General features: G+C 48.0%; 1 protein-coding gene across 1 annotated transcript in view; it reads right to left on the reverse strand.

Annotated features, from left to right (window-relative positions):
• ONECUT3 (one cut homeobox 3) overlaps positions 1-16,714 on the reverse strand; it is an 88,041-nt gene extending 71,327 nt beyond the window's left edge. The window contains exon 1 of the mRNA XM_032224180.1: positions 15,643-16,714. Coding sequence (XP_032080071.1) covers positions 15,643-16,714 — 1,072 coding nt within the window. The remainder of the gene's footprint in view (positions 1-15,642) is intronic.
• Positions 16,715-17,971: the final 1,257 nt, after the last annotated feature.

A 17,971-nucleotide genomic window follows, 5' to 3' on the forward strand; every position in this document is an offset into this window, starting at 1 on the left:
TGGGAGGGGGGGGTATCTTTGAAATTATTTTGAGGTTGGACGGAGGACGGAGGGCTCTGCATTTTGAGATCTTTGGGCTCATCCAAATGGTGGGGCCCCCACGTCGGCGATATCTTCTGGATGCCTAATAGGTAGTTGTGGGGAAGAGAAAGGAGGGAGAAAAGAAATAGCTGCAGACTGAGGGGAGGCTGGGAAAACTGGTGGAAGGAAGGAAGGAAGGAAGGAAGGTAGGTAGGTAGGCAGGCTGGTTGGAAGTGAAAGAGAGAGGAGGAGGAGGAGGAGGAGGAGGAGGAGGAGGAGGAGGAGGAGGAGGAGGAGGAGGAGAAGGGAGATAAATAAAACAAAATAAAATTTTAATTAGACTATAAAATAAATTCGATTTGACTTCCCCAATGGGTATACTACGAAGAAGAAAAGAGGGGGAATAATAGGAGGGGGTTGCTTCATCCTTTTCAGAAACATCTATTTCTGCAGAGACGGAGGCTGGCACCAGTCAGAACCCTTTTCAAATCGGTTTCCAAAACAAGAATTCTCTATTAAGTATCCCTAAGACTCTGGCTTCGCATTTGCTCGTCCGAAGGGAGTTGCAATTTGCAGGACTAGGGTGACTAAGAAATCTCAGATGCGGACAACTTCTCTTCCATCTGGGGAAGAGAACCAGGTTCATAGGCCTCCGATATTTCCCCTTCTTGAAGTGTCCGCTTTAGTTCCTTTAGAGACCGCAAGGAAGGGAAGCTGGACGGAGAAACTGCAGACGAAGGCTGGCAGGCAGGCAGGCAGGCACTATATTTTGCTTCAGTTTTATTTCGTATTTATTCTTTGTTTGTTGAATATAACTTCAAAACATATCAGGTTTCTTAAAACGCTATCCGGAGAAATTCCCTTCGGAGCCGAGAAAGATCGGCACACAAATCTAGGGAATCGGAGCTTAATGCGCTGTTTAAAATACTTAAACATTGCTTTGTTAATCAGTGATGGCCCGGTTTGCTTTCGTTTCGTTCCAGTCGTTCCATTTTCCAACCATTCCGCTCCCAATTAAAATTTAGATACTTATATAGCACCGCGAGGTAGGTAAGACCCAGACAAATTTAGAAACTGTTTGTGTGAGTGTGGGAGTATGTGAGTGTAAGAGAGGGGCGAGTGCAGGGGGGAATAAGGTTTTTAAGAAAAGTAGGCACTTTTTCGTTGGCTTCTTCATCCAAACCTTTTGCTGTAGGAGAGGAGCTGTGTTCGGTGGCTCGGATTTTCCTCTTGGAAATTCAGTCCGCTTCCTTTGTTTGCGCCCAAATAACCGGCTGGGAGAAACGCAGCCTCGGATATCAAAGGAGGAGCTGTCAGTTTGAGGAGGCGAAAAGAGAGGGTGAAAATGTAGGCCTGGAGTCCGAATTGGCTTGCAAATGATACCAACCAGTTTTGGCTTCCTAGTAAATCTAACCGAGTCGCCAGGAGCTAAGAATCCCCATCCTTCAAAAGTGCAAAATTCGGGGGAGGGAGGGAGGGAGGAAGAGAGACTCCCCTCCTAAACTTTCCCCAAATTATGGTATCACGGAGTTGCAATGTTTTCACCACGAATAAAGCTTGGATGGCAAACTTGCTTTTTTTCCTCGCCTTGATTTTAATTGATGCGGATGAAATCAAATTTGGTTTGTATTTTTTAAAACTCCCGACTGCGGTCGTTCGCTTCAGATCGTGATTCTTGGCAACAAGGAACTAGAAACTGCAAGGCGAAACTGTATTTATATCCAAAAGACAAATACAGAAATAATACAGGATTCCGATTTGCTTGCTCCCAGGCCTGATTTTTTTTTAAAAAAAGCAGGGTGGACGTAATCCTGTTGTTGTTAGTTGTGAAGTCTGTCTGATCCAACTTGACCCCATGGACAGCCTTCCTGTCCTCTACCATCCTCTGGAGTCCATTTAAGCTCACGCCGACTGCTTCGGTGACTCCATCCAGCCATCTCATTCTCTCTCTCCTTCTTCTGCCCTCAACCGTTCCCAGCATTAGGCTCCAATGAGTCCTTCCTTCTCATTAGGTGGCCAAAATATCCGAGTTTCCTCTTCAGGATCTGGCCTTCTAAAGAGCAGTCAGGGTTGATCTCCTCTAGGACTGACTGGTTGGATCGCCTTGCAGTCCAAGGGACTCGCAGGAGTCTTCTCCAGCACCAATAATCCTTTAAATAATCCTTTAAACCTACGCAACCCCCCCCCCACCACCACATTTTTAAAAATGCCTCGGAGAGGGTGAACCGTACATTTAATTCTCCCAATGCTTAGGATCACGACTACTCAAGAATAAAGCGGTCGGGCTGATTTCTTGAGTCCACGCAGAAACTCGGGGTGCCTCTGCGTGTGGGGCGGGAGTGTTCAAAACCCTTCCGTCTCCTGGAGTCCTTCAAGGTCGCTTTGGATCCTGAGCGGCTCCACTTTCCTCCTGGTTGCTGTGGGTCCCCCTCCCCCCCCACCCGCTCTTTCCTCTCCACCTTTTAAATTATTATTTATTTAGCAGCATCGGAAATAAAACAGGACGGTCAATTAGAGTGAACAACGGGGGTACTTAAAGAGCCAATTGTGGCGAGTGTTTAAATCTTTATTTACCAGAACCTTGTAAAGGCTGGGGGACAATTTGCATGCTATTAACGGCTTTTCAATAGGGCATCGACTGGAACTAAAAGATGCCACTCGCCCGCCCTAATTAAACACCGCCGGCACCGCTCTCGACACGGAGGCCGAGGGAAGAAGAGGAGGAAGACGCGTCCTTCGCCCCCCGTAAATCATCCGCTTGAGACACCTGGAAGGAAAAGGCGGGCCCCGTCCGAAGAAGCGCCGCCGGCCGAGCGCGCCCCGCCGCCCAAGTCTCCGCCGGTCCGGGTTCAGCTCGGCGCGCGGCTGGTGGTGCCTCGTGGACTCTCAGGAGAGCCACGCGCGTTTCTAAAGGAGGGAAGAGAGGAAAACAGGGAGAGAAGGAATGGCGGGGAGCCCTTCCCTTTCCCTTTCTTTTTCCCTTTCTTTTTCCCTTTCCCTTTCTTTTTTCCCTTTCCTTTTTCCCTTTCTTTTTCCCTTTCCCTTTCTTTTTCCCTTTCTTTTTCCCTTTCTTTTCCCTTTCCCTTTCTTTTTCCCTTTCCCCTTCTTTTTCCCTTTCCCTTTTCCTTTCCTTTCCCTTCCCTTCCCATCCGTTCCCTTTCCTTCCTTTCCTTCTCCTTCCTCTCTTTTCCTCTCTTTCTTTTTTTTAAATCTATATATCCATTCTCTTAACCCTTTGGTAACTTTCCCCCATCTTTTCTATTATCTCTTATTTCCTTTTCTGCAACCAATCCTCTTTTCTTTTCTTTTTTCTTCTTCCCTCCCTCCCTCATTTCCTGCTCTTTCCTTCTTTTCTTCCTCCCACTCTCCTTATCTTCTTCCTCTCCTCTCCTCTTTCCTCCCTGATTCCTTTCCTTTCTCTTTCTTTTCTGCCCTCCTTCTCTTCCCTCCATCCCCCCCACCACCCACATGGAGACTTCCAGCTGAATCAATGGCCACCCTCACCACGCCAAGCCCCACCTCATTTCTAAAGAACCGCTTTTTATATATTGCCTGGCGTCAGATTGGCTCACTGACACTGCGGCCTACGAACTCCCGATTAGCCGAACGTGGTTAACAGCAAGGCATAACGCTTGCTTGCTCTCTCTCCCACCACCTCTCCACCACAGCAGTTAAATAAATTCCACTAGAATCGATGTGGATTGCTTCTACATAAATTACTTCAGGAAAGCCTGGCTGGTCGGTGTCAGTGTGTGCGTGCGTGTGTGTGTGTGTGCGCGCGCGCCCTGAAAGATTTTTCTTTCCTCCTCCTCTTTTTCTCCAATCTGTTCTTCTTGTCTTCCTATCGATCACTTTCTGCGTGGACATCTGTTCCTTTTTTCATATTTTTCACACACAATTCTGATCTAGCCCTTTATCCTTTAAAAAAAAAACACACACAAAAATTCTACCAAATCTCTACTCTTAATAAAATAAGTAAACTTAAAACATGGTCTAATCCACCACACTTCACAAAAGACAATCCTTCTAAAAATATTCCAAGAGATATTGGAATTATTCTAATATTCTAGAAATATTATTGTGAGATTCACATATGTTTCATTCCCTTTAAATACACAAGCACATATACAGACACATACTTGCTTCTTTGTGTTAGTTATCAAAATAAATTATGTTGTATTTGCAGTGTAAATATATAGAATATATAAATATATGCAGTGTAAATATATAGTGTAAATATATTTTTATACTTTCTCTCCCAAGATTCACAAGAAATCAAGAACATATGACCTACTATAAATTACGGATTTATTTCCACCTGTTATGGGTGATAGTAAATACATAATAAAGATAACTCTAAGAATAAATGTAAAAATAATAAATGTATCAAATATAAATGTAGTTCCACACACAAAAAAACTTAAAGTCCATTCATCCATCCATCCATCCACCAAAAGGGACACATTTTGAATTACCATTTCTGTTCATATTTGTTATGGATATATCTCAGTAAATCTTGGGAGTTATTTTTGAGTAGATTTCTTTAAGTGTTTTCTGAAGCCTAAGGCTGAATGTTTTTACTGCATGGTCTTTGGATGACTATATCTTGAGTTCTTTGGTTTTTATGAGACCGGAGTCATGTAAAAAGAGGGCAAATGATCAGGTGTGCTATTTGGGTGTCATTACCCCTCCCATGTCTAGGAAATGCATTGTGTGAATGAATGGCAAGTATGGAGACCACTATTTTTCAAAACATGGCAACTTTAATAAGTATGGACTTCTGTTCCCAGAATTCCCCAGTCAGCAAGTTCACCAGGGAATTCTGGGAGTTGAAGTCCATACATCTTAAAGTTTGAAAGACACTGATCTAAAAAGGACTGCTATGCATTCTTGGATGCCTTGTTGTCAAAGGTATGCTTTGAAATTCTGCTGTAGACTTCCCCTGATGGGGTACTCAAACAAAACAAAATAAAAAAGTCAAGACAGAGACTACAATGGTACAATCCCCGCAGTGATCACACGGTTGTCACCGCCATCTTGATTTTTTTTTTTACCACACCTTGAAGTGTGGTCACTACCCCTGTCAGGAGGAAGCTAACCCCAATTGGTTTCACTCTGTTTGGACAGAAGTGCTGGTGAGAATCCAGTGGATTCAAAATGGATGGTTTTTCCTCCTTCCTTAAATCAGAGAAAACGATACCAGAAAAACCCCTATGTGATATCATTCGGTTAGTGAATTAATCCATTTTGTGGATTGCACAATGATCCAAATTACCGACATGATGTAAATGCATCCACTAAACCTATCTTTTTTTCAATCTTGGCAACTTTGCAACATGTAGACTTCAACTCCCAGAATTCCCCAGGTAGCATGGGTGGCTGTGGAATTATGGGAGTTGAAGTCCAGATGTCTTAAAAGTTGCCATGGTTGAGAAAACACTGTGCTGGTCTTTCAACTAATCTTATTTAAAACACAACCGGCCTTTCTAATCCTGATAGAAACAATCACTGTGCTTTATACAACAGGCTCTATATACCCAGGTACAACATGGTTGGTTAGTTACATTTAACTGTTACTGATATCCTCCTAGTTACATGAACCAAACCATCATCTCAACTCAGGATAAGAACTACATATTCGATCAAACACAGCCATCAGATTTTGTTGAACTGGGTTTAGAATTCACCAGTGGCGAGAGCCCAGATATCAGGGAGTAGACACCCATAGAAGTGGGAGTGAGCCTTGTGAATCTCTTTGTAGATTCATCACCTGAAATTTATTTATTTATTTGTCAAACATGTACAAGATAAAAAAGTTGTATCTTATGATTCTTGATGAATGTATTCTATTTTATTTTTCTTTATGCACACCGAGAGCATAGGCACTGAAGACAAATTCCCTGTGTGTCCAATCGTACTTGGCCAATGAAGAATTCTATTCTTTAAAAAAAAAGAATAGGTATGATCATAACAAAGGAAGTAAATAGAGATAAATGGGGCAGTAAGACAGGGTTAGGGTAAATTCCAACCCACCTGAATAAGAAACAGTTTATTTGGCCCACTGCACCTCTTTATGTGCATGGATGTAAGAGCATTGTTCAATGTGATGGCAGAAAAGGACAACACAATAAATTAGCTATGCATTGGAAGAGTTGTCCTGTTGTCCCTATGATGGTCTTGGCATTTTTTCCTATCAAACATCACCCCCAGCTGGGTGGCTCCTAGGAAGGGAGTCCATGGGTTGTCATTCTTATTCTACATTTAATAAGTAAAGTATTCCAGTCGACCAGCAGGAAACGCAGTGGCTTTGCACATCATCATGCACTCTCTCTCTATACACCTCGGAACAATTTCGTTGTATACGTGACGTACAATCAGAGGTGGTGTGGAGCAGGTTCTGACCAGTTCTGGAGAACCGGTAGGATAAATGTTGAGTAGTTCAGAAAACCGGTAAATAGCACCTCTGACTGGCCACGCCCCCATCTGTTCTCTGCCTCCCGACTCCCAGCTCATCGGGAGGAAATGGGGATTTTGCAGTAACCTTCCCCTGAAATGGGGAGGGAATGGAGATTTTCATTTATTATTATTAATAAAATGGGGATTTTACAGCATCCTTCCCCTGCCACGCCCACAGAATCGGTAGCAAAAAAAAAAACACTGAATCCCACCACTGCGTACAATGACAATAAAGGCTATACTATACTAAAAAAACCAATGTTTCTCAGCCTTAGCAGATTGGAAGAGGGGTGGACTTCAACTTCCAGAATTCCCCAGCCAGTTTACTGGCTGGGGAATTCTGGGAGTTGAAGTCCATCCCTCTTCGACCTGCTAAGATTAAGAAGCATTGCCTTAGAGAACGATATCGCCCCAGCTTCTCTGTATATGTCACTACATAATAGCCAATTTACATTGGCAGGCAACAGATTGCAGAAGGAAGGGGAAAAAAACCGGCTGTAGATTCACAGGAGTCTATGGGTCTCCTTTGCTAGCTGTAAGAAGTTAATGCAACAACAATAGAGAAACCTGGGACGGCACCTTTAGCTCCAGACCCAGCCACCTTTCTATTGTTGCAGAAGAACAATAGGACTCAACAAGAGATTGATATTACAACATTTCTTGACGTACGCACTTTAAGCGCCTTCACAAACTTTCCATTGGCCTGTTGCACCAAGGTCAACAGTTCTGGGCTTGAACAGGAAGTTTATCCCCAGCATCATGCTTTCCCCCGGCGTTAAAGACAGAGCCTGAGAAGGTGCGGTATATGACTCAAGAACAGGGAGATCCTCTGTTAGCCACAAAAGTTCATTAGGGGAATATGAATCAGTCTCTCATGCTCAGCCTGTTCCCCCTGTTCCAGGTTGTTGTGGGATCAATGAGAAAAAGGGTGTCATGTACATCTCTCTCTCTCTCTCTCTCTCTCTCTCTCTCTCTCTCTCTCTCTCTCTCTCTCTCTCTCCCTCCCTCCCTCCCTCCCTCCCTCTCTCCCTCCCTCCCCCCTCTCTCATATTTATAGATCTCTCTCTGTCATTTGTATATATCAGTCTTTCATATCACACACACAGAGCATTTGTGCTGATAAATAAATAAAGGGAGACTAGTATAGATTTATTTATTTATCAGCACAAATGAAACACAAAAATGGTTTTCTGCCTGGAAGGCTCCTAGGGTGAAGCTGAAAGGCAAAAGGGAAGCAGTATGCTCCCTCCCATATTTGGGCACACCGGGTGCTTTGACATAACACTTTACACACACACACACACACACACACACACACACACACACACACACATGCGCCCGCATGTATGTGTGTGTTTCATTTCTCTCTCTCATCTCTTTCTCTATTACTATCTTATCTGTATGTCTATCATCTACCTACCTACCTACCTACCTACCTACCTACATACATACATACATACCAATCTATTATCATCTATGTATTGTCTGTCTGTCTATCATTTATGTATCATCTATCTATCTATCTATCTATCTATCTATCTATCTATCTATCTATCTATCTATCTATCTATCTATTGTCTGTGTCTGTCTGTCTGTCTGTCTATCTATCAATCATCCATCCATCCATCCATCCATCCATCCATCCATCCATCCATCCATCCATCCATCCATCCATCCATCCATCCATCCATCTATCTATCTATCTATCTATCTATCTATCTATCTATCTATCTATCATCTATCTATCAAATTTATAGAACAGCCTAACTGTGCCAATGGGGATTTTTGGCAGCAAACAACCACAGATAAAATAGCCAATATAAAAGTGATGAAAATTTGAAAAGTCACAGTAATAAATAGCATAAAAACAAAACAAAAAAAATACCAAGCGTGGGCAAAGGGAGGATAATAGTAGTTCCCTCAGCAATGGAGGGTCGATCTTGGATAATAGGGAGGGGGAATTCAGTGCCACCAATTGGCACTGAATTGTGGGAGGGGGACTCAGATTGGCTCGGGGAGCTGAGAGACCAAATTCCAAACTCAGAGCCTCCCATTTTCAAGACACCCATTTCACAGTGGACGATGGGAAGTCTTGGAAAATCAGAGGCGCTCCCATTGCAAGAAAAGCTGCGGGTGTCCAGATGTGGCGGGGGGGGGGACTTATACAGCAACTCATTCCATAATGGAAATCTTCAGCTCTGTACAGAACGTTTAAGTGTGCTGAGAATCCTTGTGCCTTCTTTCCCCAGTCATTATTTTTTTTATCCAGTGAATTATTGCTTATCTTGAAGGGCCCTTAACAGATTATGTGCTAGTGCTGGGCTTCGTGTTAGGCACAGCGTAATATCAGCTTTCCATTTATATTCATTACCCTGACTGATCTGTCTTTCTAAATTGTACGCAAGACCTGGGAATAAGTAACGGATGTCACTATTGGCTTTATTTAGTTCTCTTTTACCACCTGAGCATGACAAGAGCCCTATTGAAAGGCAATTGATCCGCTCCAAATGATATTTTTTTGAGGATGAAAGGAGGGGAAACGACTGAAAAGGTTACAGGCTCGAGCTTCAAAGTAGATCCCGCTGAATTCAGGGCAGCCATATTTAAGGAAGACCGCTTTAAACCAATGAGGGTTCTTGACTTATTTTAAAGCTGGGACTATTCCGCTCATTTTCTTAACAGTGGGCAGGATAGGAACAGCATCGGAATGCGTCCAATCCTTCAAATTTAAGCATGCAAAAAAAAAAAATCCCCCATAAAATCAGATTATGAATGGTTGGAACAATCTAGCTGATTTTTTTTAAAATCTGAATTCTCTGTGTGTCTGTCTCCCACTCGCATTTCTTTTAGATTTAGAATATCACACATATATCTCAGTGGTGTTTTCTTTTACATCTACCGTATCATTTGCTGCAGCCAAAACTGTTACTGTTATCACTGTATGTATTTGGCTATATCACCCATGGTTTTGATTGTTCAGTCATCCAGCTTTGGCTTTTTTTACATTTCTTACCCAAAATCCTATAGGTAGCTCTCCCTGCCTGGAAGGAATTAAATAAAGTCCTATTTCAGGATTGACTTTTCTTGGAATCGCACTGCTTTTGATGTCTTAATGGTTTCTATTTTACAACACTTTAACATGCCTCTCTTCGGGTGACAATGGCTGGGTCACAACTCTGCAATAGATAAATATGATTTCAAGTCCTCATCTTTTACCCCCTTCTTATTTTTTCCTCCACCGTCTGCCATCAAGCAACACCTCAACACTAAAGGAAAACCCTTACCGTTCTCAGAAAACGTACAAACCGAACTGCAGGAAGAAAGTAAACCAAAATGAAAGGGAAGACTATTAAAGAAAAAGAAAAAAAATGAATATTTCTTGATGTGGGATGTATTTTACCAATGGTTAGACAATAAAAACAGAAGTTAGAAAGGAGGATGTGTGTGTGTGTGTGTGTGTGTGTGTGTGTGTGTGTGTGTGTGTATGCTGGTCTTGTTATATTTGTGTCTTTTCCCATGTAAGATTGAGATTATTTTGGCAATGTTTAGGCCAGGTCTCACTCGCTATCTTCAGGCTGGGTTTTGGGCTTAAAGCGTGTGTGTGTGTGTGTGTGTGTGTGTGTGTGTGTGTGTGTGTGTGTGTGTATGTGTATGTGTATGTGTATGTGTGTGTGTGTATGTATGTATGTATGTATGTATGTATGTATGTATGTATGTATGTATGTAAATGTTAAGATGGAGAGAATTTGATGGTGAAGATGTTATGGACTATTGCAATTGTATTGATCTATAGTTATATTATTAATATTATTGAGATGAATATTATAACAAGTATGTGGATTTTGATTGTTTAAAACCCAGATCTCAAACTGTTCAGTGGAAGTGGAAAGTAATATAAATAAAATAAATAAAACATGGGGGGGGGGGCGGAAATGAAAGCAAGGATGAGGGGACAAGGTAGAGCCGGATTTTTTTTTTAAAAAAAAGAAGAGTTTGCACGCCTCTTTGTCTGCATTTCCTCGGTTCTAAGGGAGCAAAGGGAAAGCTAGGCTTACACCTTGGTAAGACGAAACACCATGGCCACCAGAGAAGGACAGAGATGGTGGAGCCCTGATAGGAGAAGACAAAGGCAGAAAAGGCGGGAGGGAGAAGGTGGGGATGGAGTTAATCGGCCATGTTATCGATTGGGGTGGGGTGGGGGGTTGAGTGAAGGGAAAGGAGGGAGAAGGAAAATTCTGTTCACAAACCAGATAAGAAGGTGCCAAGTCTTTGCAGGCTGGGAAATAGCAGTTGTAGTCCAACCCTTCTGGACACCAGGTTGTGGGAAATGGCCTAAGAAATGGGTCACACGTAAAGACCTCCCAACTTCTTCATTTATCCTAGACCTAGAGGACGTTTCTTTTCTGGAGAAAGAATTCCTGGCTGGCATTTTGGATCAAGCCCCTGTCAGTGTGAGCCTGGTAGTTTTCCTGCAGAAATTCTTGACAATTGTTCATAGTTTGTTAGCACCATAGAAGACATCAGCTTAACCCGGGGAATTACTCATTTTCCAGATTCGCACAGTACATGGAACCATATGTTAACCCAAGAGGTCGGGTTTGCCCAAATGGAAAAGCTGCTTTCACCTGCCCCCAAATCCAGCAACGGTTCAGAAGTTATAAGAATGAAGACATCGTGTTGGCGCCTGATTAGCCACACAAGCAATGTGGGAGGAAAGTCTTTCTTATAGTGTGTTGGGTGTGTATAATAATAGTGTGATAATGCTGCATCGCAGTTACAGTCTCAGGTGTATCTTTAGAAGTGCTTGTGTTTAAACGTGGGCATGTATGAACAGTGGGGAGAAAAATGTGTTTTTCCTTACAGTAGAAGAACTTGGGGGTCAACCCAAGATCAAGATTATATGTGCTACCTTGAGGTGTACAAAAGAAGGAAGGAAGGAAGGAAGGAAGGGAGAAGGGGAGGAAGAGAATAAGGACAGAAGTAAAGAATAAAACACGGAACTCACTAACTCAGCGCCACAAGAAAATGTGACAGTGATAGCTGGGGATGTTGAAGTCCAGGGCAGGAGAAACTGGGGCAAAGAGGGAGAACTATCTAAGAGGAGATAAAAGGTTCCTAATAAGGCTATTAAAATATGTTTTTCTCCCATTGATAAGTAAGATAAGCAATTAAATTATGTTCTATCAGCTCCTGGATGAAATTGGTTTCCTCCTCAACAGAAGTAGCCAAAATGTAGCTGTTGTTTCCTTTTAGCCAAGTTTACCTTTTTGGCTATTATATCTATATATATATATAGAGAGAGAAAGAGGATTGATCTGCGCCGCCATTGATAACATCTGGAGTGTCTGCATATTGTGGTTAAATAAGTCAAGATGGTGGCTACATCAACTCTCATTAGTCCACAACTTGCAGAAACCCCCATGAAGGAGCATGGAGGATGAAGCTGGAGGGAGAGGAAAGAGAGAATGATGGTGGGTAGGGGTGGGGTGGGTAGGGGAGGGGAGGGAGGGAGGGGAAGAAGAGGTCAGAGGCTGTTGGACCTGCAGGGCTGCGTGTGGTTAGGCCTGGTGTGTTTGTGGGTAGCAAAATTCGTCAGGTTTGTCCCGTTTTTTGCTTTGCAGGGGAGCAACAAAGGAAGGAGGGGGGGAGGAAGGAAGAAAAAAGAACAGAAAAAAAGAAACGAGGGCTGTTTATGGAAAACTAATAGAAAGCTACGGTGGGGGGAAGCTACGGAAGGGTGAAGAGAATGGGTATATAGATAAAAAGAAAGAGTGGAAGGAGAAGAGAAAGAGGAAGGAAGGAAGGAAGGAAAGAAGGATTGTAGGAAAGAAAGAGATAAGCCATCCTCCCACTGCCCAAAATACCTCCCCCCAAAAAAGCAGCAGCTAAAGAAAAAAGGGGGGAGGGAATCCCTGCATTGGAGGAGGAAGGGGAGGTTGTCTCAAGAAAGAGGAAGGGGCTGGATCCCCAGAGCCCCCACCTTTGAACTCTAGGCTTCCAAATGACAAACGGGGGGGGGGGGATTTCCCGATTTCCCGCTCCCATTCCACAAGAATTCCGTCTCATCCTCGGAATCGATCTGGCAACAGATTCAAGAAGGACAAAAAAGAAGGCTAACTATTTGCTCTCCGACAAGACAGAAATCAAGGCGACCCCCGCTCCTCCGACCCCCGCTCCTCCTCTACCCACAGCCAAAGTGACCCTACGGCTTTAGAAAGCCCCCCCCCCGGGAGGAGAGGAGAACAGTCTGCCCACCAGGATCAGGTATGATAAGGCAATGGAGCTCCCATGTTCAGGGGCAGTATACCTTAGAGGCGAAACAAACAAATAGGCCTATCCAGCCATTATCCTGTCCTTCTAGAGACGACATAGGTCATTGTTAGCAAAAGTAAATTGGGTTTGCGATTCAGGATACTTTAAAGCAGACGGGCCTCAGGGACCACTAAATTCACCATTTTAAACCCAGCGGACCACTAATATGAATTTTCTTAAAAGATAAATAGTATTTAGTGCAATATTTTTTTAAAAAATGCAAGTAATTTTTCTGCGGAGCACCAACATTTTCTCATGGACAAATTGTCTTTTCTTTCCTAGATCTTGCCTAAAGTAGACCACCTACTTCCTCAGGCAAGATTGACGTTTGGGCCAGGCAGAGAAAGGCGAGATACCCTGAGCAGTGAATATTTCTTGGAGGAGACTCATCTCTCACAGAGAACAGAGGGCGCTGAGGATGAGCGTATTTGTAGCTCAGGGTTGACACGCTGAGAGGGTCCTTGGGCCGCTCTGAGCTTGTCTGTTTTCTTGCAGGCGTTTCATTACCCAAATTAGGTAACATCATGTGGACTAGCATGATGGTGCGTCATTTAGTTTGAGTAATGAAACGCCTGCAAGAAAACAACCAAGCTCAGAGAGCACTAAGGATCCTCCCCCCCCCTCTTCCAGGTATTCCCTTTCATCCCTTCTCTCTCTCACACACCTTTAACACCTAATAATAGTGGAATGTGGATTTTTAAAATAAAGCTACTAATAGCAATAGCACTTGGGCTTCTATACCGCTTTTCATGGTGCTTTTACAGCCCCCTCTAAAGCAATTTACAGAGTCAGCCTATTTCCCCCAACAATCCTTTTCTCTCTCTTAAAAATGCGTGGAGGCCACACTAATAATTTAAAGCACCACACACCGAATATCCCGACTATAGGCGAAAGGATGCCCATCTTCTCTTTTCACCCAGAGAATTAAAAAATAATAATACTAGAAATTAACTCTGCCCTTCCTTTCCTTTGCCGCCACAAATAACTGGGCGTGGGAATCGGTACACAGGGGCCCTCTGTGATTCCCCTTTGGCAAAGGCGGTGTCCAAAGAGGTGTTCGGGGTGCACACACACACACACACATATACACACACACACTCACCCTGAATAAACAAACACAAGCAAACCTAGCAGCACATGAAATAAGTTGAAAAAGTAGTAGCCGAGATCCTGCCGCTGACTTGGCGAGAGCGAAAGTGCTCTGGAGCCGCATGTGGCTCTTTCATCCCTCTGCTGCGACTCCCTATGGCGGGTCAGTTCTACAATTGATAGGGCTTTTGGTTAGGACAGCTAGAGGAAAAAATGCCGGGAGGAGACTCTATAGAGGGGGAACCGGACTTCTGGTTCAGAATTGAAGGGGTGGGGTGGGGGGCTTCCAGTTAGGACCATTGTAGCTCTGAGTGTTTAAGGCGCCCCCTGAGACCCCTGATCTAGAGCAACCTATTTGGTGACTACAAGTGCCCGCACCCTGCAACTCTCTCTCTCTCTCTCTCTCTCTCTCTCTCTCTCTCTCTCTCACACACACACACACACACACACACACACACACACTCTGTCACACACACACACACACGTCGCACGCACACACGGTTCCTACACCCCGCGTTCAATCTTCAAAAGCAGGGTTTACCGAGCAGCTGCCTTGGCCGAGCGAGCGCGCGGTGTCCAAACAAAGAAACCGGCTCGAAGTGGATTCCTAGTTCGCACAACCCCGCGGCTAAGACAATGGCCTGGTTCCCACAAGGCATTGAACCGTTGGCGGATCCAGCCACCGGAACCTATTGCGGAACTCGTCCAGAGAGGGGAAAAGATCTGGAATGGATGGACAGGCGCGTGGATGAAAAACACACACAGAATCTTCCCTTCAAACACGATCTGCTCGCCTGGCCGTGGGTTGTAGGGACGCCTCCACGCATTGTTAGGCGCGCGTGTGCCTACACCCGTGTAGACATAGAGGATGTGGTGCATCTGTTTATGCCCAATCATATACCCCCGTTTTCCCTCTCCTGGCTCCTTCTAGGTGGGTTGATTTTTCAACTCCTGACATCCCAAGACAGAACGGAACGGATTCCAAATACGCAGCAGGGCAAGTCCTTCCTCAACCACGAACGTTTTTAAGCAGCGGGATTGTGGGTGGGTAGGGGAGGCATATCTGCTGACCAGTCCGCGGACCAAACTCCTTTCCCTCAGCCGGGCAGCGACGGACACTTTGCGCCTTCAGACGCTTCTCCAGCGGCACCTTCGCAAGGCAAGGAACGCCGAGCGCCTCGGGGAGACCTTACCCACCCACCCCCAGGCGGAACGAGGGAAAAGAAGGGAGGTGCGGTGGAAAGGAAGATTTGATGGAGCTCCAGCAAAAATCGATCCCGACGCGGGGTGCGCCCCGTGGATCGGCATACTGTACTCTCTCACACACACACACACACACACACACACACACACTCATTCACAAACACCCACTCTCACATACAAACACGCACACAAAACACACCACTCACTCCCACTCACACACGCACACAAAACACACAAACACTCACACACGCGCCTTGAAGAGGGTGAGCCAGGGGTCGGCTGAAGCGCCAAAACAAAGGCTTTGCGTGCTGGGCGCAGACTGGAATGCCCTGGGCGCCACGGCTACCTCACCCCCCGCCCCCCGGGTCCAGACTCCCAGAGCAAGGCGCCGCGTTCCCTTCCCTTCCTCCACTCCTTCCCGGCCTCCAGCCCCCCTGCCAGTTGCTGGCTCGCCCCGCTCCTCGCTTCCTGCGTCCCCGCCTGCCAAGCCGGCTGAGCCCGACCCGCGCGCCCCTCTGGGTCCCTTCCCCGGCGCTTCGCCCGCCCGCTCAGCCCCCTTACCGGCCAGCCTGAGGGCAGACATGCGCTGGAACTCGGGCTCCTGCAGCCATTTCCACATCCTGCGGAAGGTCTCCCGGCCGGACTTGAGTTTACTCCAGGGCTTGGGGTTCCGCAGCAGGTCGGAGAGGGTGCCCTGCGAGCGGCACAAGATCCGCTGGGCGAAGATGGCCTGCGGGATGCTGTAGCGCTTCAGCTCGGCCGTGATGCGCTGCGCCACTTCCTTGGTGTTGATCTCCTCCACCTGGCCGGCCCCGCCGCCGCCGCCCGCCGAGCCCGAGGCCGAGACCTGCCGCTCCCGCTCGGCCAGCAGCGAGCCGTTGGCCTGGGCGTGCGGGTGGGCGTGCGGGTGGAGGCCGTTGAGGGCGGGCATCATGCCGGCGCCCGGCGCGCCCAGCCCCCGGGCCAGGTGCTCCTCGCTGCGGGAGAGCAGGTGGGGCTCGAAGCCGTTGGGGGAGAGCAGCTTGTCTCCGGCCAGGTGGCCGCCGGGACCGTAGGGGGCCAGGGACTGCTGCCCGTTGTGGAGGCCGCCCAGCCCGTTGGCCAGCGGGGAGAGGGGCTGCCCCATGGCCGGCATGTCTTTGGGGTAGTGGCCGTAGAGGTTGCCCATGGAGGCGGCGAGGCTGCGCTCCTCGCGCATGAGGGCGAAGCTGCCGCTAACGTTGCCGGCCAGGCGCTGGTGCGGCGGGTGGTGATGGTGGTGATGGTGGTGGTGGTGGTGGTGCGGGTGGGGAAACTTCTCCGAGACGGTGGAGATGGGCGGCAGGTGCTGCAGCGGCGTCAGCGTGGTGTAAGTGCTCATGCCCGACGGGGACTCGCAGGCCATGCTCATGGCCGGGTGCAGCGGGCCGCCCAGGCTGTGCTCGGCTCGGTAGTCGCCCGCCCCGTCCAGGATGGAGGCCATGCTGGAGACCATGGCCGGCCGGCCGTGCGAGGAGACCAAGTTGCGGTGGGTCGACGGCGGCGGCGGGGGAGGCGGCGGGGGAGGCGGTGGCTGCCTGGCGTGCGCCCCGGCGGGGCTCAAGAGCTCCCCGGCTTGGTGGAGGTTGCCCAGTCCGTCGAGGTTCAGCTCCATCGCTCGCTCGGTCTCCCCCTGGCAGCGAGGGTCCCCCCCGCCTCCTCCACCCCTCCCGCCCGCCCCCTCCGGATCTCCGCCTCCCGCCTCCTGCCCCGCCGCCTCAAGCCAGATGGCCGGCCATCTCAAGAGAGCGCCATCCGCGGGGCCCGACGCCCGCAGCCTCGGCGGCCAGAGCGGCAGCAGCCACAGCGGGAGAAGCAGCGGCGACAGCTGGACACGCGAGCGGCGGCGGCGGCGGCGGCGGCTCCCCTCCTGCCCGAGGCTGCGGAGCTGGGCGCTCGCCTCTCACTCCTGCTCTCGCCTCCGCCTCCTCCAACCTTCGCCCGGGCTGCGAATCGCCGCGCTGCCTCTCAGCTCTGCCTCCCTCTCGCCTTGACGTCACGGCTCCTCAGCCCCGGACTGTCCGCCTCTCCCGCCCACGGACGCGCGCGCGCGCGCCCCGAAGCCACAGGGCCGCGCGCTTGCTCGCGCCTCGGACCCACCGCTGGGAGAGGACGGAGCGCCCACCTGCCGGCTCCCCTCGCCTGCCGGGACTCTCGGCTCCGGTGCCCCAGCGGCGGCCGGGCTCTGCCTCCACCTCACGCGAGAAAAATGGGAAAGTTGAAGGCAGCTGCACGGGGGGAAGGAAGGCGGCGAGGGAGAAGACAAGAGGAGGAGGCGGCGGTGGCGGCTCGGGCAAGGAGGCTGGAGAAAATCAATTCTGGCTGCTGGAGGTTGAGCCAAGCGCAGGCTCGACGCCAGCCGTCCCCAACCTGAGGCCCTCCGGGGCGGGCTGAGCTACGTCGCCCACTACAGGTTGGGAAGGGGAAGCCGGCCCACCCGGAGTTGGCCGACTGGAAGTGTTGGGAAAGCGCTGAGATATGTTGGTGTGGAGAGGGAAAGAAGGGAGGGAGGGAGGGAAGGAAATAAGAGCGGGAGGAAGTAAGCAAGGAAGGAAAGGAAGGAAATAAGGGAGGGGGAAAGGAGGGAAGGGGAAAGGAGGGAGGAAAGGGAATAAGGAAGGGAATGAGGGAGGGAGGAAATAAGGGAGGGAGAAGAGAAGGAAATAAGGGAGGAAATAAGGGAGGGAGGGAGGGAGGAAGGAAAGGAGGAAATAAGGGAAGGAGGAAGGAAAGGAAATAAGGAAGGAGATAGGGAACGGAGGGTGGAAGAAAGGGAGGGAGGGAGGGAAGGAAATAAAAGAGGGAGGAAATAAGGGAGGGAGGAAATGAGGGAGGGAGGAAGGAAAGGAAATAAGGAAGGAAAGGGAGGGGG

Source organism: Thamnophis elegans, chromosome 1, assembly GCF_009769535.1.
Source record: "Thamnophis elegans isolate rThaEle1 chromosome 1, rThaEle1.pri, whole genome shotgun sequence".
Lineage (NCBI taxonomy): Eukaryota > Metazoa > Chordata > Lepidosauria > Squamata > Colubridae > Thamnophis > Thamnophis elegans.